At 39.7% G+C, this 25,161-nt stretch overlaps 1 protein-coding gene across 3 annotated transcripts in view; it reads right to left on the minus strand.

Moving 5' to 3' along the window:
• LOC117935760 (peroxidasin) overlaps positions 1-25,161 on the minus strand; it is a 53,858-nt gene that overhangs the window by 16,402 nt on the left and 12,295 nt on the right. For 2 of the 3 annotated variants that reach the window (XM_034858207.1, XM_034858205.1), the window contains exons 2-13: positions 22,305-22,376; positions 20,685-20,756; positions 17,853-17,924; positions 15,491-15,562; positions 13,072-13,143; positions 11,665-11,834; positions 8,030-8,147; positions 7,334-7,503; positions 5,697-5,969; positions 5,120-5,395; positions 1,995-2,107; positions 1,241-1,397 (exon numbers count right to left, since the gene is read on the minus strand). In XM_034858207.1, the coding sequence (XP_034714098.1) occupies positions 1,241-1,397; positions 1,995-2,107; positions 5,120-5,395; positions 5,697-5,969; positions 7,334-7,503; positions 8,030-8,147; positions 11,665-11,834; positions 13,072-13,082 (1,288 nt within the window). In that variant the 5' untranslated portion in view covers positions 13,083-13,143; positions 15,491-15,562; positions 17,853-17,924; positions 20,685-20,756; positions 22,305-22,376. The remainder of the gene's footprint in view (positions 1-1,240; positions 1,398-1,994; positions 2,108-5,119; positions 5,396-5,696; positions 5,970-7,333; positions 7,504-8,029; positions 8,148-11,664; positions 11,835-13,071; positions 13,144-15,490; positions 15,563-17,852; positions 17,925-20,684; positions 20,757-22,304; positions 22,377-25,161) is intronic. The other variant, XM_034858206.1, reaches the window with a different exon arrangement.

Below are 25,161 nucleotides of genomic sequence, written 5' to 3' on the forward strand. Positions count from 1 at the left end.
CTCTCTCTCTCTCTCTCTCTCTCTCTCTCTCTCTCTCTCTCTCTCTCTCTCTCTCTCTCTCTCTCTCTCTCTCCTCAAGAATTGCAGCTTTTTTTCCAACTTTCCTGCTTCACTTTCTCTTCTTTGTGACTGGTAAATATTTAAATCACAGATTTAAAATTATCTAAATCAAGCCCTAAAATTCTGGAAACCTATTAAAACAAGTGACCCACTCCAACTTTTTCCCCACAAAGCCCTCCGCTGCTAGGAGCCAAACAAACGAGTACCCTCTACCTACTTGTCCTGAGGCTGGGCAATCCGTCATTACACCACGACCACCTTAGCTTCAGGACACATAAACTCCAAAAACTAAACCCAACCACATTATGATTAATTAAAAAGAAAAATACAAAAGATTATTGGAACTAACAAGTAGAACTAACAATAGCACATAAAAAAATGAAAACATATCTATCCATAAAAAGAGAGTACACTTTGGCAACTCACTTGTCTGATAGAAAACTGAACAGAACACTGACTAAGTACAGAGTGAAGCCAACCTGGCAGTGGAAGTAGACAGACACAGACAGACCTGGCTGCCCAGAGAGGCTAGCTTGTGTTCTTCAGCAACCAGAGAATGCAGCCAATATGAAAGTCTTAGAGACCAATATGTACAAACAATAATACAAATATTCTCAAAAGTTCTTCTATATAAGCGACTTAGAGAGCCTTCCGGTCCTATTGGGAGAGGGAGGACTGCTGTAGAGTGGCAGCAATACATGCAACAGACTGTCATGGAGCATGTTTGTATTAATAAGCTTTGGCAAAATTGTCAATTGTCAAAATGTTGCCAATCTTGCCAATTAAAATAACTAAAATTGAAATTGAATTGAAATCAAGGATAATGGCTTTGACTGACAATGATTCCCCACATATGTGCCGCATGTATTTTGTACATTGAGTGTGAGGTCAAGTGCTGTACTTTTATTCTGCAGCAAATTGGTGTCTTCTGCATGCAAGATTTGTGGTAATGCGATATGATTTAACAAGAATAATAATTATACGTCACAACTTACCTCACAATTTAAGCTTTACAATTAGTAGATCATTTTATTTTCATTTAACAGCAGATTTACATTTTACAAAACACCATAGTTCACCTAAGGTTTTATCCCCCATGTGACTAAATTTGCAATATGGTGTACTAACTGACCCTGTTCCTAAAATAGCAGAAGTGCTGCTGGCATCAATTGTGTTTTACCTGTGACGGTAAGCACCATGCTGGCAACCTGGTAGCCAATGGGATTGCGAGCAACACACTCGTAGCGTCCAGCATCCGCCGTGCCCACGTCTTTCACTTCTAGATAACCATCAGGGCTGATGTGGAATTTGCCACTCTCTGTCACCTGTACACCATCCTGGGAGAGAGAGGGTGGGGAGGTGGGACAAAGGGAAGAGGTCATGAGCCTGGGAGATAGCATGTGGAGGTGGGTATCAAACTGTGAGACAGTAATTAAGAGCCTAACATATGGGATCAGTTGTGTCAGTCCACTGAGCTGTTTAGTTTACATAGGTCTCATTTACTGGATGTACAGTGCTGCGATTAGGCCTAACATCCGAGGGGATCGTTGGTGCATCCGGGGCTTAGCATCGCCCAAGACGACTGGGATGGATTTAAAGAAATACAAACAAGTCAGAAAGTTTTAATAACCCATCCAAGAACAGATAAGCGAGGAAGCCAGACCATAGAACCGAGGCCTGGCTAGGCAAGATTAAGTCTGGACGGAAACTTCAACTTAAATAACTTAAACATATTAGTGTAGTTATTTCATTGTCATTATTTGCATTAATTAATATAATGACAAGTAACCACACACCCTTTCCTGGCCCCAGTCCCTTTTGTCTTTATTGTTCTCTTTCAGCCACGTAAGCACTTGTCTAACCCCATGATAACACCTTTGTGGTGAGGAGGTGATGGGCACCTTCCTCAGCCAACAGGAGGTTTGTCATCTAACCTTGTTCCAGGTGAGGACAGGTTGTGGCTGGCCCTGAGCGCTGCAGGGAATCTGGACATCCTGGCCAGACTCCACCGTCAGGTCCCTTGGAGCATTTGTGAAAACAGGCGTTACTGAATGAGTTAAAACATACACACACACACATACGCATGTGTTAATGATAATCCACCACTGTTCAAAGTATTGTACATGTAAACAGCATTTTATAATCAATCACAGCAGACATGAAACCTTGAGACTTATCTGCGACTTGTATATACTCACAGAATAATACTCATGCACACACTCACAGTGTTTGAGTTACACTGCAGTTGCTATTTTTCTTTCTATTTTTAAAAAGCTGCAAAACATGAACCATCTTAAAGTATGTGTGGAGTTCAAAGGGAGATGAAAGCATACTGCATTTTTAAAGAGCAATTGCTTATAGTGGAACAAATTTAAGTGACATATTTGTATATATACAGTTTTTCTTTTCTTTTTTCCTTCCAAAGGGTTGTGTAAGCAGTGTCAACTACTTTTTTTGTTGTTGTTTTTAAACAATTAACCTTACCACACAAATATGATACATACACACATACATACTATTTTTTTTAAATGACATGAAGTGAAGAGATGTTTTTCATTAGTGTACAGAGATTTAGTAGGTCAGCAGTCACTTATCTCCACCTCCCCCACCAACACATGCACACACATTGTTGAGCATTGTTATACAGAGTGAGTCACTGTGTTAGACTGTCTAAGATCTAGGATTCGTGATAAAACTCTATTGTAGTTGAGATGATGTTTAGGAGAGGGTGGATGTTTGCCCCCCACACACCATGTGCAGTCAGCAGTAAGCCACCTGGCCATGGGAAATCCCACAAGTTTCAGAAACACAACAAAGTGGGATGGGAGTCTGACACTAATTAACTGTCATTACGTCAAAGTTTAACTTTCTAAAACACAGGATTCACAGCAGTGTATAGTACATAGTATCAAAGCTGCAGGCAATGTGTTGCCATTACCACTCCCTGTCACAGAGAAATCTGGGATGTGAACTAAATTAAAACATTTAAAAAAAATTGCCATCTTCACCTTTGTTGGAAGGTTGAAGAGGCAGGCAGGAAATGGGGGAGAGAGGGGGGGTTGTGGGATAGGACAAAGGCTGCAAATCCACATAAGAAAAATTACAACCTTTGAATCCCTGCTTTCACTTTCTTCTAATGCTTTGTCTGTTCCTCTGCACAGCGCTCTTAGAATAAGGCAGACATCATACACTGCCAGCAAGGTTGTGGGCTTGAACAGCGATTTAACAGTGTGGGGCCATTATGCACCGTGTACTTTGTGCCATGTTAAAAGCCTTTACTACATGGAAAAACATGGTGTCATCACAGGATTACAGACTGCCATGCTTTCCTGGGCTATGTCAAGCCTGTAATTACACGCATGTGTGTGTGTGTGTGTGTGTAAATTACAGAAGTACACACACACACAAACTTATGTATGCCTTCTTCTGAACAAAAAGCACATAAACACATTTGCACATGCAGAATAAATTAAAGTATAGTATCAGTACAGTGTCGTATATTTACATAGCAAAAAAAGAAAAACTTGGCCAAATCAATGAAGCACACACACACACACATTACACACACACACACACACACACACACAGCTATATATATATTATAGTGTACACAGGCATTGCAATAGCTTTTTAGAAGATTTGCATGTGAAAATGAGCTATGAATGGAGAGCACTGCACCACTTCAACCCTCTTCACATTTGACCATCTATCACTTCCCTCCTCCTCCTACACAAACCTGCAGTGTTTGAAAAAGGGCCTTTCAGCAGCCACACTGACAGCCTGTGTATGACAGTAATGTTTCAGGCACACTTTTCAGTTATCGGTCTTGTAAAACTGATTGGCTACAATGTTAACCAATGCAGTGGATCTTTACCAGCAGATAAATGGCTCAGTACTTCTTCCATTATCTAACTTTATGTAACTGTGACCTAAGGCATCTTTGTGCTCATTATTTTTTTTTTTATAGAGGTGGACCGCATGAACGGTATAGAAAGTTCAGTGGTATGAATTTGCCCTGCAGTATGAATTTTGACTATACCGTGCTGACCCAAGTCAGCGTTATTGTGTTTACCTTCATTAACTTGCCTAAAAATGACAACAGGCTGCTACAGTATAACCAATCAGACCACTACACAAATCATGTACAAATTGGAAAACATGGGAAATGGACAACAACTTAGAGTTTAGGCAGGAGTGCAGAAAAATAACTCACAAAAGGGTCAAAAGAAAAATAAATAAAGGTTTTGTGTGTATGTATTTATGTCCTATGTTGGCACACACACACACACACACAATCTAATAAGACCCACGGAAAATAATTAGGCAGAACTCATTAAGGCTGTTCGACTACTTTAACAAGTTACATCTGACCACCTCATGTTTCATAGCTTAATCTTGACACTATGGGGAATTTCTGCCTACATGCACGTTTTTTTCAACCTAATATTGTACCAGATTATTGTAACAGAGCAGATAATATTGGTAGTGAGAGCAACAGGTTCTTGGACTACCCAGTCATCATTGCATGTACTAGGTGTGTCTGTCTTGGGAGGAAATAAATGCCAATATAATGCAGTAAAGACTGACACTGAGCTGAAATATAAATGCGCTACAACACGTGTATTTCAGTTTCATTAAAAAGTTTGCATATTTAAGGATTTTGTCATGATTATGTTAAGCTACAGAATTAAAGAAAAAAAAGAAAAACACAAAAGACAAAAATAACATGCATATCCAAATCCCCAAATTGAAAAACAAATACTTACCAGACAAACAAATATCCAAAATGTCTAATATTCAGGTCCAGCCCAACTCTGTACTATGTTAAATATGTCCCAGTAATACAGTAAAATAGCTGCCATGCAGTTGCCATATCAGTCTTTACCCCTTTAGAAGCATTCGTATTGAAAATTATTAGAAAAACAAACATACCTTGATAGATATGGTTACCGTCCGTACTTTAAATCATACTGTGATTTAAATCATACATCTTAGACCATACCGCCTAGCCCTATCCCATTATCTCCATTTATTTTTAAGCTTCACCCTACACTCTCACCTCTTTGCTGGATGCTGAGCTGCACAGCGGTGCGCACGGTCCCCACAGGGCTGACAGCCTGGCATTCATACTGGCCCTCGTCATGAGCTGCCACCCGAGTGATACGGAGAGCACCAGAAGCCAGGACCACATGACGGCGGTCTAGGGGTAATGGACTGCCCCCACGTGTCCAGGCAATGACCGGCTGGGGGTAACCACTTGCTTCACAGGGGAAGTCCACTGTGTGACCCTCCAGGGCTGATTGGTCCTGTGGAGTGACTGTGAACTGGGGGAATGCTGGGGAAAGAAGGGAAAAAAGTGGTTTAAACTTTGTAGGAAAATGAAATCTAGCTTTATAGGAGTCTTTACTTGCCATGGTAGACTGAGGACACGTTACGGAACTATTAGACCTCGGATTCCCAACAATTACAGCTAAAGATATAGAACGTCGAGGGGATAAGTCAGTTAAGAGTAAACCTAATTGGTAATGTGAGCAATACAAAAATTTATTTTGTCAATATCAAATCTCAGAATGATTGAGACACATTTAGACATTTTGTTATTCATTTGGATTTGGGAAGGAAATTCTGATTCCTACCTTGTACAATGATATACGCTGTAGCGTGTATGGTATCAACATTATTGGAGGCAAAACAGGTATACTGTCCCCCATCAGCCTGATCAACATTCTGGATATAAAGCCCTCCGGAGGGGGTGATGTTGATGCGAGCGTCGCTGGGCAGCGGTGTCCTGTCGCCCTTTGTCCAAGAGACCCGGGGCTGCGGTTGGCCTGTGGCACTACACTCCAGGGTCACACTCTCTCCCACAAGCACTTCAGTGTTCTGGGGCTGGATCACAAAACTTGGCCGTGCTAGATGAGCAGGGGAAGGGGGGAGGAGAGAATGTGACAATGGGGTTAGATTAATTAGGTCAGAGGTGATAACATTTTTCACCTGGATCTCTGGTTTGAGCTAATTGAGGCTACATCAATACTAATCTGTCTGTGATTAAAAACAACAGCCTTTTGCAACATTTAGGCCTTGCGTCCAAACTACTACGGCGTATCAGAGCCACTAAAGAGGGGACATTGGGAAACACTGCATTTAATTGTCGTATTGTCTGGACGCACGGAAACAGAGACCTTTGGAAATAACAACACACGTCAGTCAATCGGTTAGGTAGGTTTACATATATTTTCAGTAACAGTTCCACCTCATCATTGGTCCAAGCAAATAAATCCCTGGTCTTACTTTTTGCCATTTTTGTATATACGTTTTTTTTCCCGTATTATCAATTTATACAGCCATGTTTTTCAACTGCATAGTAACATTTGACAATCTGCTTCCTGTTTACACCTGAATGTGCACATCCAGTGTATGAATGGTCATGTGATATGCGTTTTCAGACTTGTTAATATGGACAGAGATTAGTTCTGATATGTAGCCTAAATGCCTGTGTGAACGGAGATCATTTTTGTTTCAGAAAAAAAAAAATTCAAAAATGGAAAGGTAGTAGTGTGGATGTAGCCTTGGTTTTTAGGAAACTAGGGATGACCTAAATAAAAGTTGGCATAATGTTCAAAAGAAAGCTATTGAGAAATGTGCACCTTAAAGAGCATTACCTACAAATATTGTCATATTTCTGGCAATAACGCCACTATGACTACTGTTAAAACAACTTCCTACATGTGGCACTAAATAAGGTGGAGTCCTGTCCATATTTGGCCAATGATTACATTTGAGTCAGAGGAAATATGTGTACCAGTGAGAGCCCTGTTGTTTACAATCACACAGAGACAGGAAATGCAAAACATCTGCTCTCTTTTCCTTAACAAGGGGTCGTCACTAGGGCCATCCGTCACCTCGGGAATGACACTTTTGTCTTCTGAAAACAGCCTTGTGAATCATCCATAGCGACAGCTATTGGCACTATGACTGATGGATGTGTGAGAACTATTTAAGTGTGTAAGTATGTCAGACAGTCAGAAGCTAGAGAAAGAGCAACAGAGATTGAGGAAAGAATGTATGTATGTGTGTGTGTGTGTGTGTATATGACGGAGGAACGTTGTACATGAAAGGGAGCAGGCTTTGCTCACAGCTCATTGAGACATCCCAGTTATAAGACCTGCTGAACTCTGAGGGTAACCGAGGTGCTACTCACAGTGCAGACACCTTGCTCATATCATGTTTCTACGCATATACTGTACATGACCTGCTATTAAAAGCAGCCACTTACAGGGGGCTCCAAAATATCGTAGAGTGACCTGCGAAGTCTTGACCTCCCCGGCCACATTTCTGGCCATGCATTGGTAGACTCCCTGGTCTGTCTCCCTGGTGTCCTGGATCATTAGCGTCCCATCTTCCAGCAGGTTCAAACGACTGTCATCACGCATGTTTAAAGCATTGCTGTCAGGAGTGCACAGAGTTACACATCAAAACCAATTAAACCTAAATCAGTATAGGTATACAGCCTATTAAACTGGCAATGTCAGAACTTGGTGAACTTTGTTCATTTATTTTAATCGTGATGGGACCTAAACACAAACATCTAACCAACTTTAAGTTAACACTCTATTAAGCCAGTCTCTAATGCATTATAAACAAAGTTATGTGTTATAATTTAATTATAATGCTCAATTGAAGTATACTTCTAATCACTTATGATTAATTACAATGCCGTAACCGTTTCTACTTTCCCTATGAAGTGAGCTCTTCACTCACTGACATAAATCCTGAGTTCGTAAGTTTTGGTGTTGGTGGTTATAAAGTGCTTATAACTATACATTTAGAGCATTATAAGCAGATTATAACAATTATAAATGTGTTTGTAACATATTATAGAGACAGGCTTCATAGAAAGTTTTACCATCTTTCAACTGGAACTAATAAAGCAATGGATTGCTTAGCATGGCTCTAACATTACATGTCTTACTTGTTCCTGAGCCAGATGATCTGTGGTTTGGGGTTGCCTTCAGCCCTACAGGTGAAGTAGACAGTGTTCCCTGATGTAACATCCACATCCTGGGGCTCTGAGGTGATCCTGGGTACCTCTGGAGGAAAAGGCGACATAATTACTCACAAGTTTAAATGCATGTCTATTTTTTTGTATGGGCCTGTTTGCTGCGCCAATCGTCTGTTGAACCAAGCCTCGAGTGAATCTGTGTAGTCTGTGTGAGACTGCCCTCTCTGGCCATATTTACTCAGCGACCACATTGACTTTGTGTAGGTGGTCAACCACAATACCACCTGCCAAACTCTTTCTGTGTTAGCCACATAGTGTTCCTATAAAATATCTTACACACATTACATTCACTTCTATCCCAATAAAACGTAAAGCTCTCACACTCACCCGTCAACATGGAGCACATGCTCTTTCGGGGCCTCTGCTCCACACACTCTCTGTACATATGGCAGACACATTTCAGAACAGACACTCTTTCAAGCGGTTCTCTCTAATCTACTAACATAGAAACGATCCATGGGATGGGGATATATCTGTATACAGCAGCAGATAAACCAAACCTAAACTCATAAAGAGCTTCGGAAATTCAGACAAGAATATCAACCCATCTCTCTCCAACCACTTAATTGCTCCACATTAACATGGGGGTTGTAATTGCAGTTGGAGATCCGGTTTGTGGTAAGCTGCCTCCATTGTGGTCTAATGAGCCTGGCTCATCAGATACCACTTGTGCAGGAGGTGGCACTTGATCTCAAGAAGAACGGCTGTTTGAACAGCTGCTCAACCTGCTGTGATTGTTCCACCTCATTTACAGGGGGAAGACGGAGAACAAGGAGGGAGGGATGAAGGGAGGGTGGGAGGTATAGAACGGCTTCCATCATGTTCCATCAAGCTAAAATTCTTATTCTGCTGCCTTGCTTTGTAGACAGATGAAGTGGAGGGGGTAACATTTAACAAGAATGGGCAAGTTGGTGCAATCAAATTAGCTGCTGAGATTTAAATGTGGTAGGGTTATAGTCAGTTGCCAACTAACCTGCCTGCCTGGTTCAGATTACTGTATTCAGTGGAAGCTGGAGGAAACACAGAGCTTAGAAAGGTAGATTTACTGCAGGAGCTTAAACCGCCTGTTACAGGAACCAACTGAAAATCTGCAGACACAGTGAAATGTTGAAATGTGAAAACTTTCTTTTCTACTCGCAGTGTTAAACTTAAACCTGTTCTTAAGCATAATTCCCTTTAGCTTGTAAGTGATAATCCACCCAAAGTTGATCTGTTCAACATATAATCATATTATTCATCTTATTAAAAGTAGTGACTAATCTGCATTGCTGTGGGTTGTCAATATTGTTTTCATTTTGGTTTGTCATGTTGTTTGTTTTCCCCATACTTCTTTAGAGTACATTTGATTTTGACAAAGAACATAATAAAATGAATAATTGTTAAGAGATATAGGGGGAGAGGGACCAGATAAATATTCTGTATTATTTAGTGTATAATGTCAGGTATCATCTGATAACTATAAGAGGAATGGAAGTAAAGGTAGATAGGATTGTCTGGAGTACCTTGTAAAGAACAGGAACAATGTGATTCCATTTTCCTCACTGTGTTTCAGCATGTCCCAACCACAAAGCTAGATAATGGCACTATTAAGTTATTATGTGATTTTACATATAAAAAGTTCATAAAAACTTTGCATCACAAGAACTGACTTAGCATCACACCCAACATGGCAAAACACTGCCTACGAAGCTGCAGGACATCTTCTGTCCAACTACTATGTGTCTCACAGAAGCACAAATCTCACAAATCATGGAAAGTGAGATTTTATCATTTGAAGACCTTAGAGGGAGATACAAATTGAACATTAATGAACATTGCTCAATGAAGATACCCAATAAATACTTTAAGACTATTATTAGGAGACTGACAAACAAGTTAGATCTTTGGCCTCAGACAGTGGTGGTCTCAGATCTGTATAGGTTGATGATTCATTTCTCCTCTAATTTTAACATTCAGACCCAACAAGAACAAGACCTAAGGATTTCAATCATCAAGAATCCGATAATATTTTTAATTTTATTTATAGTTTTTAAATATTTTTGGTATGGAACAAATTGTGGATCAGCAATCAGATCATACTAAATGAAATTCTAGAATGAGGTTACAGGATGAGGATAGAGACAGGAGGTTGAACAGCTAGCCCTCTGGTGTGGTCAGAACAACCTGGAGCTGAACGCTCTTGACTGTGAAGATGACAGTGGACTTCAGGAAGAGCTCCCATTACCATACTCCACAAGACTGACTTCCTGAGCTTCTACACTGCAACCCAGTCTGATCTCTGCAAGCCCACATCAACGGACAATCATGACTGCAGAAAGAATCACTGGTGCCAACCTGACCTCCATCCAGGACTTATACCCCCCCAGAGTCAAGAAACGAGCAAGTAATATAACCGCACACCCATCACACCCTGGACACAACCTGTTACAGTTTCTCCCCTCTAGTAGGTGTTACAGAAGACTATACGCCAAAACAACCAAATATAACAGGAATATTTCATAGTTTAAATACTAACGGTGCTTTTAACATGTTATTATCATTACAATAAATATTTTAAAAAATCTGTAAATAGTAGTCAAATGTTTACCTTTGTTATTTATCCCCAATGGGGAAATTACAATTTACAATCTGTGTACACACTTTTTTAGTACTCACACACAGGCCTGAAATACACATACACTCATTAATGGAGAGATGTCAGAGTGAGTGGGCTGCCAGCTGAACCAGCACTCTGAGTGGTTGGCTCAAGAGCACCTGGCAGTGCCCAGGAGGTGAAGTGGCATCTCTTCAGCCACCAATCCACACTCTGTACTTTTTGGTCAATATGGGGACTTGAACCAGTGACCCTCCGGTTCCCAACCCAACTCACTACGGACTGAGCTAATGCCACCCCTGTTTCTGTTTGAGTACATTGAGAGCAACAAAAAATCGGAATCAAATTCCTTGGACGTGTAGCCTGTACGCTTCCTTAGCCATTAAAGCTGATGCTGACCAGAGTTATGGAATCCTGACTTACATTAAGAGACAGGGTAGAGACACAGCTGGCGGTGTATGTAGAATAAAACAGCTGGGTGCCGGCAGAACTTAAACACAAGGAGAGGAAACACCTATATCTGTGGGTGTACATATGAGACAGGGTGACTAGGCACACCTGCTATTTGATGGCATGAAGGCTGTAGGTTTGTATGCGCATTGCGCATTGTGGTTGAAGTTAGGAGAATGTGTATAGAATAGGAACAGGAAACCACATGCATGCTGCTATGCAACTATGTCTGTTTGGCTTCATATATGCTTGCCCAGATGTGTGTTCCTCTCAATTTTAAATAATTAAAATCTAAATTTCACTAAGCAGGCGTTCAATTATCAAGTCAGAGTGCTTTCCATTAATGTTGCAGGACATTAAAGTTCCACAGCGATAATCAGTCTAATTTCCAATACAGCATACACTATAATATGACTGTCCCTGTTTCAAATGTGCCTACGTAAATGTCATGATATTCCGGTATTGACATGCTCAGTGGGAAATTAGGTTATTTTTTCCATACCACAGTTGAGCTCCTCAGCGGTGAGTGTTGCCACCGATCTGCCCTGCAGGCGGCTGGGGTAGTCACAGGTAGCAGCAGCCTGGGCATTGCCTGACTCAGCATACTGCTTCAGCAGGTCAGCCAGCCACAGCAGCTCACAGTCACAGTTTAATGCATTGGAATCCAGTCGCCTGAACACAAAGATAACATGCACAGACACATATACACATAGCAAGTGAGATATGGGCCTATCGGCCATCTATAAAGCATACTGTATATGACATGAAGCTGTGGAGTTGTGCATGCAACAGTGTAAATCCTCAGTTTATGAACTAAAACTGATCTGGCATAGCCAGGCCCAGTTCAGGCCAAACAGTGGGGCTCAGCAGGGCCATATTGGAAGAAACTTTCCTCGTGCTGTGGGAAACACTCTTTACTTGGCCTCCTCTTGTGGTAACTCATCCAGCTTTTAGTTCTACCATAATGTGTCCATTAATCCAAAAGACATGGTTGTCAGAAAATGTAACTGGAAATGTTTACATTTGTGAAGGTTCATTTGATAAAGTGTGTTATAAAAAAAAAATCATTTTTAGTCACACTTGTGCTTTCAGGGTCTACGTGGTCAATTATATATCCTCCAACACTAAATGCCATGATCTGAGTCAATGCAACTCTACTGCAGTTTCTCTTAGTTTATCTTTTAAAGTGCTGGCCTGGGATGCAACAAATACTTCGAGAATACTAGAGAAAAGGGTGCCCAGATAGCTCAGTTGGTAGAGCGGGTGTCCATGTATAAAAGTTTTATCCTCGACGCAGCGGGCCCGGGCTCAACTCTGCCCTTTGCTGCATGTTACTCCCCCCTCTCCCTCCCCTTTCATGTCTTCAGCTGTCCTGTCAAAAGTAAAGGAAAAAAATGCCCTAAAAAAAATCTTAAAATCATTGCAGAGAAAAGAGGGGAGGGATGATTCCATACTGTTGATTGTGTTTCACTGTCTGTTTGCTGGAGGAGGTTGGAGTTTGAAGCTGTATTAGAGATAGTTGTCCTCATGTTGTAAGAACCCATATTCTCATATTCCAGATACAATTAGCATCCTTTGTGCAAGATGGATATTAGGATTTCATTTCATTTGCTTTCCTCATCATATCCCACGCTACAATCCCTTTAAATCTCTTTTGCAGCGGAGTCAAACAAAGACTAGCAAAACTTTGGGGAGGACTGGGCTGTGAGCCATGTGATAGAATCAACCTTGCAGCCAAAGAAGCGTGAGAACTCCGTGCTGTGGCTACATGGCATGTAACTGACGCATGTAACTGTAACAGGCCCCGCTTGATACAAGGTATCATGGGAGTAACCTACAGAAATTGATAGAGACATGCATTTTAGTGAAACAGCTGTTTCGGTGGTAGTCAGGGACTTTTCCCACTTACAATCGCTTCATGGCCTGAAGATGAGAGAAGGTTCCTGGGACTAGCTGGGAGATTCTGTTGTTGTGCAAAAACCTGAGTGAGAGAGAGGAAGAGTACATGTATGTCCATGAATGGTATTACTCAGATAAGAGGAACTTTGAATTTATGAACCAGTTTTCATTAGGGTTGGTTATCATTTGTTTTTTTCCATCCATCTTCATCCGCTTATCCGGTATCGGGTCGCCGGGGCAGCAGCTGCTTGTTTTTTTCTGATACCGATAAACCGTGATAAAACGATAAACAGTAATAAATAAATAACTAAATAAATAAAAATATAAAAAACGAGCACAAACAACATTTGAGGACATTAAAGAAGGGCTTGTTTAATGCTAAGGCCATATGGTCAAAATTAAATGATTGAATAATAATGTAATAAGAATAACTTATAACAATGACTTATTTCACCAGTAAATTGTTGGTAAACAATAAAAACAAGCACCAGATGCGAAAAGGGTACTTTGCGTAAACTTCCAACTTTCTAAAGCCAAGTGGCGTGTTATCTGTACGCATTTTGTGCTATACGCGTGTATATCTATATATATCTATATATTGTTTACAGCGAACATAAACATTCACGCCACTTATAACATAACGTGTTTTATTGCCACCATGCCGTGTTATCACAAGAACAACGTGTTTGGGTTGGGTTTAGGAAAATAGAAACGGGGTTGGCTTTATGGAAACGCCACACGCGGGACACAATCTGCCCTCTCCTGCAATTTACCCATCTGCCACCCCAACCAACCTCTGTAAGCAGATTTTTGCCCTTTTCAAGGAAATTTAAGTCAATGGAGGACAAAAGAGAGTATGCGTCTTGATAACACGGCAAGAATGGCATACAAATTGGCGTGTCATACATACGCCATTTCATTAGATCAGTCTGGACAACGACAGCAGAGTCCTGGTGTTGGAATCTTCTACAGGGAAATAGTCACACTTTACACCATTTAACGTAAGCTGTCAGCATTTTAACCATTTTGTTTAATCCAGCTACTAGCGAACTGTAATGTAGCATCCCGTGCAGCGATGCTCTTAAAAAAAAAAGTCAGGCACCACATTTTTTTTTTTCTTATTCGGTCTCGTTACTACCGTTTACATCGGAACCGGTGCCCTATTGGCACCACTTTACGGTACCCAACACTGCTTTTCATCAAGATTGTTTTAAGGCCTTTACCAAACTTATAATAGTACAACAGAGCTTAAAGATGTGCCTTTAGTTAACATCTTCCATTTTCCAAATGGGAAAAAAGCACGACATCTTCCCAGGCATGCTGTGACCACTCAACTCGATGGCCCCGGAGACTCGTATTCCTTAGCTAAAAGCAAACATCAAAAACAGTTTCCTTTTTATGTAAGGCTCTGACCCCCCAAAAATCCCCCAAAACTATTAATTCTGAAATGACTAAATCAAGTTAATCTTGGTGCAGTTCTTTATCTTCTACCCCAATCTGTAGGAAGCCATCTACAGATATGCTCGCATGAAGTTGTCACATTAAGATAACCTTATACAGATTTCACAGAACAACTCTACATTTAGTAAATGAGGATAACTTAAGATAAATTACAACTATTTAACTACTATATATCCCAAAGAATTGGAGTAACCGGTTACAATATTAAGATACTGTACATATTACTGCAGTATATAATCAATGATCTAAGATAAACCCCATGTTCCGAGTGACATTCCTATCTGTGGTTGCAACAAGCTCAGCTCTGTGTCTAATGAGGCCAAGATGTGGTCTCAATCCTTAGTCCGGGTCTTTGTGTTGTGATCTCATTCACTTCCCCTAGTTTCTTTTTCTTTGACCTACAGTCCCAATGGGGGTAATTTTTGGAGGAGTAGAATTAGCAAAGAATTTGCAAACCTGTTACATTTCCTGACATAGGTCTGCTAAACAACTGAACTAGAGCTGTTGGTTTAACAAACACGGAAAAGAAAACTTGTCAAATGACAAATACCATTAGCCCCATGGGAACTAAATATAAGTCAGGGATTAACTCCTAGAATCTGCTTTACCATTATTACCTTAATATTGTTGGAAGCGACAACAATCTTCACTAAATAAAAAGTTTTTAGGAGGCATTTGTCTGTAATGATTTTAAACTGCAGCTGACATTTTGCTGCAGTAGATTGCTCCAATGTCACATTTTGCAAAGTCTGGACCTGGGTCAGTTGACACTCAATTTTATTTCAAGTAAATCATGCTGGTTATTGCTTTCTGCTTTTTGCAAGTGCCCTAGTGAATCCAGACGCACTTTTGGACTCATGAATGTTACGTGAGCATTTAAATTGTTCCTCCTGAGAACGTTTTTTAAGGATTGTGAACTGAGTACATTTTTGGAATCTTTAGCGAAAGGTCAGACAGGATGAACTTACAGTCGTTCCAGCTTTGGTAGGTGAGTGAATGATTCTGGTTCCAAAGACTCAATGTTGTTGAAGTGCAGGTACCTGGAGAAGAACAAAGTGTAGAAAAAGCGCAGTAAAACTGGATTAGCGCTCCATGTCTGACTAAATTTAATTTCACTGTCCTAGTAATCCCTAAGAGGTGGGTAAATGAGAATACTGAAGTGTTTCCTAGTCATCCCTGTTCACCTGTTCATCCCTCCCACTTCAAATTACTGAACTAACAGTTACAGAAAAGGCGATTTCTAGCTCTAAATGAATGCAGGCAAACTGGATGAATTTTAGCATCAGGCATTCATCTTAGACATTTGATATAGAGGGTTGGAAAATCTATGGCTACAAACAGTTATAAATAAGATTTCCCACAAGTAAAAAACAAGTTCAATGGTTATCTTATGGAATGCAAAGATAATGTATGCTCCCAAAAGCCTTTCAGCTGAGAAAACAAATCAAACCATATGCTAACACATAAAAGGTTAGTGAAATTAAATCCAACTGATGGCTGTATGGTACACAAGTGATTCAGTTTAGACAGCAAAAGCAACAGTGCAAGCTACTGCAGCAGCAAAACAGACAGACTAAAGCAGCATAGAGTGTAAAATTAAAGGCAATATTCCTCTAGATGTCTTCCGCACAAGAAAATCTATTTTAGTTTTGTTTGTAAGTATATCTCAACTGCTGATTCTTTACTGTATTTTTATAAGCTTTACTTGACATCCAACATTAAGGCTTTTGGTGTTGCCTAGAATAAGTGTTAAGTGTTAAACTCAACATAGTTCAGAAAAGCGAAAGACAGGTTTAATGAAGACAGTAAATTCATTTAATTCTCCTCTAAGATGAATCAGCGTCCCACAATAAGTATATCGCTACACTTTTAAAACTATTAATGACCTAGAATAGCTGTTAGCTGTTTAGCTAAAGCTAAAAGTTCAGAAAGCGATGACAAGGAATCAATTAGCTGTGGTCTTAACTGTATTATAGGGGACTAGACTACTTTGCATTCAAGTTGTTGTGCTCATGTTGCATTGTACCTGTGTGATCCTATTATGGTCCTTAACAAACCCACTGGCAGGCTGATAAAACATCATTATATGAGTGGTTGTGGGTGAAATATGAACGTACTGTAAGAGCATAGGTCTTTAGAACTGTATATTTCTCCTAAAGAAACATGTGACTACAGGCGTCTGTTGCCCAGTGGGGATGTAGAAGAGCTATTAGTTAATGCAATCTAGTTTAGAACTTGTCCCCCACATAATAAGCTCTTTATTATTGCAACAAAACTCAAAATAGCAACCAGGTGCTTGATGATGAAATTGGTTTAACTTGGTGCATTGTTTTCTGTTAATGCGCTAACAGAGTAGACCAGTAAGTTGTGGTCTCATCCAAGAGTACAGAAAGCTCAATTTACTAAAGAAAGGGTGCCTATTTGGTTTTGATAATGACACACTACAGGCATTATTTCTGCTGACAGTGTTAGACAAATTTAAAACACAATTCCTATTTATAACATCAGTCAAAAATTGCTAACGTGTTTTTCTTGTCAAACATGCATGTGCATAAAGATACAACAGGGGCAGAACTTGTTGTAAAAATCAGCACAGAAGTTTCTGTGCATCAAGACTTATAGGAAGCAAATTCATTGTAAAACACAGACTTAACATACATACTGCACTGAAGGTTGCTCACAAATAAACATTTGCAGCAAATTGGAGCAGAAGAGAAGTTTCTGCAGGAGCAGGAGAGACGCAATGCAGGTCAAGATTTGCTCCAAAGCAGAAGCTCTGACTCCAACACAACACTGCTAGCACTAGTAGCAGCAAAAGGCTAGATATAATGCTTGAAGCATTGCATGGGGGTGGCTAATTTCTGTTGTCATGACCACAACACATGCGACTCATGCAAAAGGGTCAGAGAGGGTCAGCGCGGCATACAAGGGTGGGTGCACACACGGCATGCATGGTGGCAGTGGAAAAGTGGATAGAGGGGCACATGTAGGGGGTGGAGGTGGAAGGTGTCATTGTGATTGAAACTATATGAACAGAGCTATCATGGCAGCTGTGTAAGGCCTATACAGTCCTGCCAAAAAAGCATTCAAAACAGCTCCATAAATTATACCAAAATCTGTGACATCCCTGTCACTAGTGTATGATATAACTTAACTTATAAATCACTTGTGACCATGTAGACTTTACTAGGCTTAATGTATTGTTTATAGCGATCTCTCAGGAATAGGGTGTTGAGGTGTTTTAGAGACAGACAGACAGTAGGTGGGAGGAGGAAGAGGAACAGCTGGTCGAGCAAAAGAAAAAGATGGACGAGGAAGTTGGTCACTTACAGTTGCTCAAGAGAGACAAGCCCCTTAAATGCTTGTCTGTCAATTGATTGGATTTCATTCTTGTACAAATAGCTGAAAGGAGAGATAATCAGTCACATTAGTAACACACGCACACTCACACAGGATCATCTGAATTTGGGGTATTATAAGAGAACGTAGAGAGGATCTGATCAAATAACGATTGTTAAGTTGTCATTTAAAAAAGCATGTTGTGCTCCTACTAAGCATACATTTATTTAGAGAAGTATACACTTCACTACCTTGCTTCATGGACATTAGTAGGTAGCTATGGAGGAGACACTTTTCTGAAAGCTAGTGAATATTCAGAACAGTTTTACAGAATATCAGTCACACTGCACAAATTAAAAGGTAAGAATGTATTTCAAAATCAAATAGCAAAAATCTATAGCTATTAACATGGTCTGTGCATCACATAAAAATCATCAGTCATCAATGTACAAACAATAACAATGACATCCCAGATTACTTGTGGGTCAAATCTTTTCTCCATGTCTTTGAACTGGAAAAAGAATGAAGCAATATGCAGCCTGTACGGGATCAACATGGTATTTTAGCACACTGAAAGACAAATACACTTGACGTGTGCAAGTTTTCCTTCCATCACACATGTTAAAGAAATGTGATACTAGAAAAGCAATGGCTTAAAGTTGTTGTCTTTTCATCTCCCATCTCTCTATTCCACCAATGCATTCATGATGAGAGATTCATATCTCCCCACAGCACAAGTGATGCACTGGAAAAATAAACATCCTCTTTTCATCATTTCATGCCTTTCTCTCTGCTATAACCTGTCTGTGTAAATGCTATCAAGTTTCTTACCATGGAAGATGAGAGGTTTTTACCCCAAAAAACAACCTTATTATGTAATATGATAAATGGTTAAAAAAAAAAAAAAAAAAATCAAGCTAAAATCCACAAATAAGAAAGCGAAATTCATGGAAAAAAGGACACTGCCTTCATACATGTTTTGAATGACCTACCGGGAAATGACCAAAACTTAAAATATTACATTTTCACACAGAGCTGTTCTGTACAAACTGATGATGAGCTTGGCTTAAATGTAAATGTGTTTACTTGAGTGACACTGGAGTATCCAGGCGCATTGTTGCAATACCATGTAAAAGGTTTACTGCCTTACATTTTTTGCTTTACATTTGAGAATAGTCTGCAGGAGCTGGTGAATGAAATGTGAAACACAGACTGCAGCCTTGTGTGTGTCTCAAATCTATCTCAAAGGGCCTCACTTTAATGATGACAAGGTAACCTTTAGTGGTATTATTAAAAGTCGACAGTATGCACTGCCTGCCTTAAACTTGAAAATATGCATTTTTTTAAACAATTTTAAAAAACTCATTTTCTTCCATATTGTTTTTGGTTTAAGACCCAGGACTGCTGCGGATCACTTCATTTAATTATCTATGTTAACATTCACAAAAACTATACGTACATACTAAGGAAAGATGCAGTATGTACCAAAGGAAACCTACATTAATGTATATAAACACACTGATGGATTAAAGGTGGATATTATGCAACTAAATAATTAGGAAAAGATCAAATAAACAGTAAACGGCTCCCATAAAGAGGTGAGTTGAGCTCTCTTTGATTTGTTTATGGAGGTGGTCGTGGGAGAGACGGAGGCCTTTGACTAGACAACCGCCCAGACCATTAGGTTTGGAGGACATGAAAGAGGACAGGGAGTGGACTTTACTGGGGATCCAACGGAAGTGAAGAGGTGAGATGGAAGATACAATCTAGCCCCGAGCTACAGAACATTGAATCAGCGGGAAGGGAGAAGTGTGGGGGGGATACCGTGCGTGCCCTAATCACAAAGGTTAGGCAGTGGCTTTAGATCAACTCTGCTTTTAAAGTAGAGGGGCACTGTAATCAAAACAGTTACTAAATAGCCACAGGATTTAATTACAACACAAAGAGAGAGGATGTCTGCCGGGAATGTGTTTGTTTGTGTGTCAGTAAGCTGAAGAGAGAAACAAAGAAAAGCCTGTACATCTATTTACCTCACCCCCTCTTCCTTCCCCCTCTCTCAGAACTGATATATATGATCTTGTCTCAAATGTGCAGTGCTTGTCCAAGAAATTAGCTGGGTAGTGAAGTATTGAACGCTATTTTTTCCCCAGACACAGACATTTATCACATAAATATTTTACTTGATCAGCCATCAATTGCCCTTTCATAAGCTTTGCTGAATCATATAATCTGCAGTCTTAAAATGTGCAAAAAATCTCACCAAACAAAATCATATAAAGCAAATAAAATATACCCTTGACCCTTCACTCTCTCCAGGTTTTGTAACAATGTTAAGAAGTCTAAGTGGGGAACTCAGACCATACCTAACTGTGAGCACAGACAGTTCCAGTGGGATGATAACGTAAGTGACTAACAGAGGGAGCAAACTAGTAATCCCACAAAAAACCTTGAGGCAAAACACACCTTAAAATCTGTTCTCAACTCTGTCTCCAGGTCAAAACTTCCAGACACATAAGTACAGAGGATCAGACAAAGAGAGACTTTTCATTGATGCATTTCCCATACACTGCGCCGATACATTTTCATAGACTAAGCAGTCTAGCAACATCAGCTGTCTTCTACATATACAGTCAATACATTTGTTTTTTTGCAAGTGTAAAACATGTTTCACCATGCTTCCTCTTCTATTGACTGAACAAAGAGTAAACTCCTTTCACTGTGAACTTTTGCCTATTTAGTCTGACAGAACCAAGATACCGCTATGTCTCAAAATCTATTATTTGACCTCAAAAGCAAATCAAAGTCGACATAAGGGCAACTCACAGATATTTAAGGTTTTCCAAGTCTTCAAATGCTCCCCTAGTGATCCTCCGTATATGATTGTTGTTGAGGAGGCTGTGAAGAAAACAAAACGGGGGTTATTTTGTGGTTACAAGATGGACATAGGGCTGGGCAATATCGCAATATATATCATCAAAACAATCCAAACACGTCCATCGTTATATTTTTCTATATTGTTTATATTGCAGTGTTGGAAAAACAGCTGCAATATTTACGTAACTTGGACAACACTTTGTAATATTTGCATGTTATCTTTATTTTGCACTAAACTTCTAAATAAAATGAGAACATAGTTCTTTTCATTTGTATTTAATATAGTCTACACAAATAGGCTTACTATGTGGTTATTTTAAATAGACTTTGTATTTATTGAATTACCAGCATGCTATACATTTATATATAGATATATTGGCCATATTGCCCAACTCTAGATGGACAGTAAGTTTGTTCTGAGTTAGAGTTAGCCATGTCTATTTCAAGACAAGTTGTAGTATAATGTAAGTTATTTAAGGTCATCTGGTCTGCATGCTCACAAGATTGTACAATTTTCAACAGAAAAAAGTAATAAATAAACTACAAGCTTCTGGTTTAAAATCTACAAAGTGACACTGTTATAGGCTAACACAAAAGCCCCCCCTTCAACGGATATTACAGTCATATTTCTGTCCGTATAACGGACAGGTCGCTGTAGTTCAAAGACTGGTAGACATTAGGCTGTGTTATTGTTCAGTCTGTGGAACTGCAGCCTGAAACCATGAAGGATATAAAGCCTTCAACAGTCTGCATGGCTGGCTGTTAGGAAAAGCCGAGCTTTTCACCTGCCTTTAGGGACTTTTCTTCACTTTGAAAGTAGATCTAAACCATTATGTCTGAGCCATGCACATATTCTCATGTTTATCAACTATGGATTTATAAGTGGATTTACACATATTCACTTTTAGCGTTACGCACTTAGCATAAAAAGAGCTTTTACTCAATAATATTTGCAAATATTTGTTTATAATAAGGTGAAGAGGTGTGTTTGATTTATTCTAGCAGTTAGCTGAACAATGCAACTAATGATATGACTACATACGTTAACGCATGGACACATTTCTTCAAAATTTCAAGAAAACTAATATGTTGCTCATTAAAAAAAAAAAAAAAAAACACTTGGAACATGAATCCTTTATTAGCTTAGCAATGCACCATAGCAGAATGGACATATGATAAATAGCCCTGTGGGTGGAAGTGGAAAAATAAATTCCTCCTAGATTACGTGCTGACCTACATGTGTGAAACCACAGCAGAACAGAGCAAGAATGTGTGTGTGTGTGTGTGTGTGTGTGTGTGTGTGTGTGTGTGTGTGTGTGTGCGTGCGTTGGTGTGCGTGTGTCTATTATACAAACAGCACTTTCTTGGGAAGTGACAATCATTTTGCAGAGTGCTGTTTTAAGGAAATGGGCTTGATTAATTTTCAATAGCAGTCTTCTTGAGTTTTCTTACCAGCCAAATGCCATTAGTTTTAAATATTATTTAGAAAATAATGTCATACCAAAGAAGGGATTATACTATATGTCTAAAGTTCACAATTATGTATTCCGAGCCGGGACAAAGACTTACAGTGTGTTGAGGTTCTTTAATCGTCTGAACGACTCTAGTTGTAAATCCTTGATTTTGTTGAACCTCAGGTCTCTGTGAAGAGAAGGAAATATGTTTATATTAAGCAATGTATTAAGTATATCATAGAGAAAAGCTGTACATAAACACAATAGCTGGAAGATCTCATGAAGTGTACAAAGCAGGCAATACATTTGAACTGATCTCCACAGCAGAGCCTTTGTGTAATCATCGAGAAGGATAATTGGACATATTACTCATTTCACAAGAATGCCTTTGTCAAGCTTTAATCATGAGGGCAGATTTATATAACATTTGCCCCAAAGTTAACAATCACAAGGCTAGTCGCAGCAGTCAGCAGGTTTCAGTATCTTTCTTTTAACTTCCTAATTTGCAGAGGCTATGCAATCATAATATAGTTTAACATGGCACTAATCACTCTCGGTCTTACAAAATATAACTAAGCGTGCCATGAGAGTGACAAGCTAAAGACCCTAATGCAGCAAATAGCCCTGTGAAGGTGAAGTAATTGGTAACCCCTATGTGGCATTACTAGCCACAGAATGACAACTTAAGTGAAACTTAAACATCTCATCTGAACAGTGATGTTATGCTTGTGGAACTTTGGCCGTAAGCAATCTGATCTTCAACTAAGCCATTCGCTAAAGGTATTTTTACAAAAAAAAATTTAAGTGGAACCAGCTATACATATCAGGAGCATTAAGAGAACGCTAAAAAGTGAGTGCATTTAGGAACCCTGTATCAGTCCTCCACTATTCCTAAAATCAATCACAAACTATCAATCCATGGTCTATGTGGTGTGATTTAACCAACAACAATGTTACACAGTTGTGCATTATTTGACCCTGCATTGCATTCTGAGAGAAAAGTATATTGAAAAACACCTTCAGCCAAAGAGATGAGAGTATTTGGGTGGAACCAAAAAGCAGATTTATCACTGCACTGAGCAAAGGGAGAACTACATCAGCCTTTCCCTTCTAGAAAGCCCAACTCCCCCAGTAAGAGCTTGTACTGTCTACCAGCATTCTTGCTAGCCAATGACCTAACAAAGTAAATACTCTGTGACTGGGTCACACGGACATAATGTACTCCAATGATTATGCAAAATTGTCAAGACGCCCGGAGGATGAAAATCTTGAGATCAGTCTTTTTTCAGTTAGTGGGAAAAGAAAAAACATTTGCTTTTTGTCTGTTAAATGATGTCTAACAGAACCTTTGTTGCTATGAAATAGATACCCACTATATAAATTTGATTTAATTTGAATTTTTTTTAATTAGCTTATATTCATCTTGTTTATTTACCTTTATGCACAACAGGCAAAGGCCTTTAAAGCTACCCATTATGAGTTGTTGATTCTTTATATATTTCTATGAAAATGAGGACGAAATTACCAAATCAACAGATTTCATAGCCAGTGAAATGCTTTTGGGTCATTGGCTCTGTGAAAGCCTTCACATATGGATCCAATCAGAGTGAGTCCAACCTTTTCATATGCTGACTTCCTTTCATATAGACTGTGAGCTAGTGCAAGAATTTACTCAAAGAGCTTTTTGGTAACTGACATGCTTTGTGTGGAACGTCCTTGATCTGTGATGATATTGATGTTTCTGGCACCACCTTCAGTTTGTGAGAAACTTCACTAAGTTCTCAATGTCATGATAAGACACAAGGAAACTGAAGCATTGCTGATCACAATTTTCATTCAATAAACAGCTTTGATCAAACCATAAAACCTCAGAATTTAAAACAGTTTCACAAGAGTGCTTAGCATCAACAGGTTTGATGTATTGGTAGCACAAAGAAAATGAACTCAATAACATTTGGAGGGAGAGAGTTGAGGGTCCTCCGTGGAAAGAACATGGGATCACTGTTAGGTGAAGAGGTACAGCACCCTTAGGACAACAGCTATCTCGAGGCATCAGGCCCAGGGTGCAGGGGGCTCTGCCCTGACATGCTTAGGCTGGGGCTGTCCTGCCTAACTGCCTCCAGCTCTGAGTGATGAAGGCAAGGGGGAGGAGGGGAGCAGCAGAGCAGGGCTTTGAGCTGGTTCAAGCTGTACCCATCTCAGGTGCATACACACGAAAGCAATGTTTCTCATGTCTGCTCAGGTAGACCAAGTCTAAACTAAAATGAAATGAAAGGTCTGCTTGTTCCACAGAATTCCTTTAAAGCTTTACCTTGAACTGGCTCAAAAAAGATTCTAGACACACTTTGGATTAACAACAGCAAGTTTAAAGACACTAACTCATATCGTCACCATACTGTGTGTGTGTGTGTGTGTGTGTGTGCGTGCGTGTGTATGGATGGTAGGGCTGTAATTAACCAAATAAAATGTTGGTCGACTGAAGTCGTGAAATTTGCGACTAAAAATCGACTGGGGGGGGTGCAGAGGGGCGGGGAAAAAATGCAAGATAACTGTACTACACATATATACATATATACATATATATATGTGTGTGTGTGTGTGTGTGTGTGTGTGTGTGTGTGTGTGTGTGTGTGTGTGGGTGTATGTGTATGCATGTAGTGGGGTTTTTTTTGTTTGTTTTTTAAACATCCCTCACTGCTGTGGGTGAATGTAAGTTTGTTAACGGAACCATTTGTCCTGGTAGGTTGCTGTTAGTTTGTCTGTTTGTGTGTGACTCACTTTCTTGGTTGAGATGACTGTTCCTTTGTAGAAAAGGCTAAATAAGGTCAAGCAGAGTGGGATCTGTGGCAGCAGGGTGTTTAAAGCATCAGCTGTAGAAGCTAAGGAGAAACTCAGTCATAGAAATAAAATGATTTTATTTGTATGGGCTCAGTTGAACAGAAGGTCTTGGGGCTGATGACATGAGCACCAAT

This window comes from Etheostoma cragini, chromosome 20 (genome assembly GCF_013103735.1).
Source record: "Etheostoma cragini isolate CJK2018 chromosome 20, CSU_Ecrag_1.0, whole genome shotgun sequence".
Lineage (NCBI taxonomy): Eukaryota > Metazoa > Chordata > Actinopteri > Perciformes > Percidae > Etheostoma > Etheostoma cragini.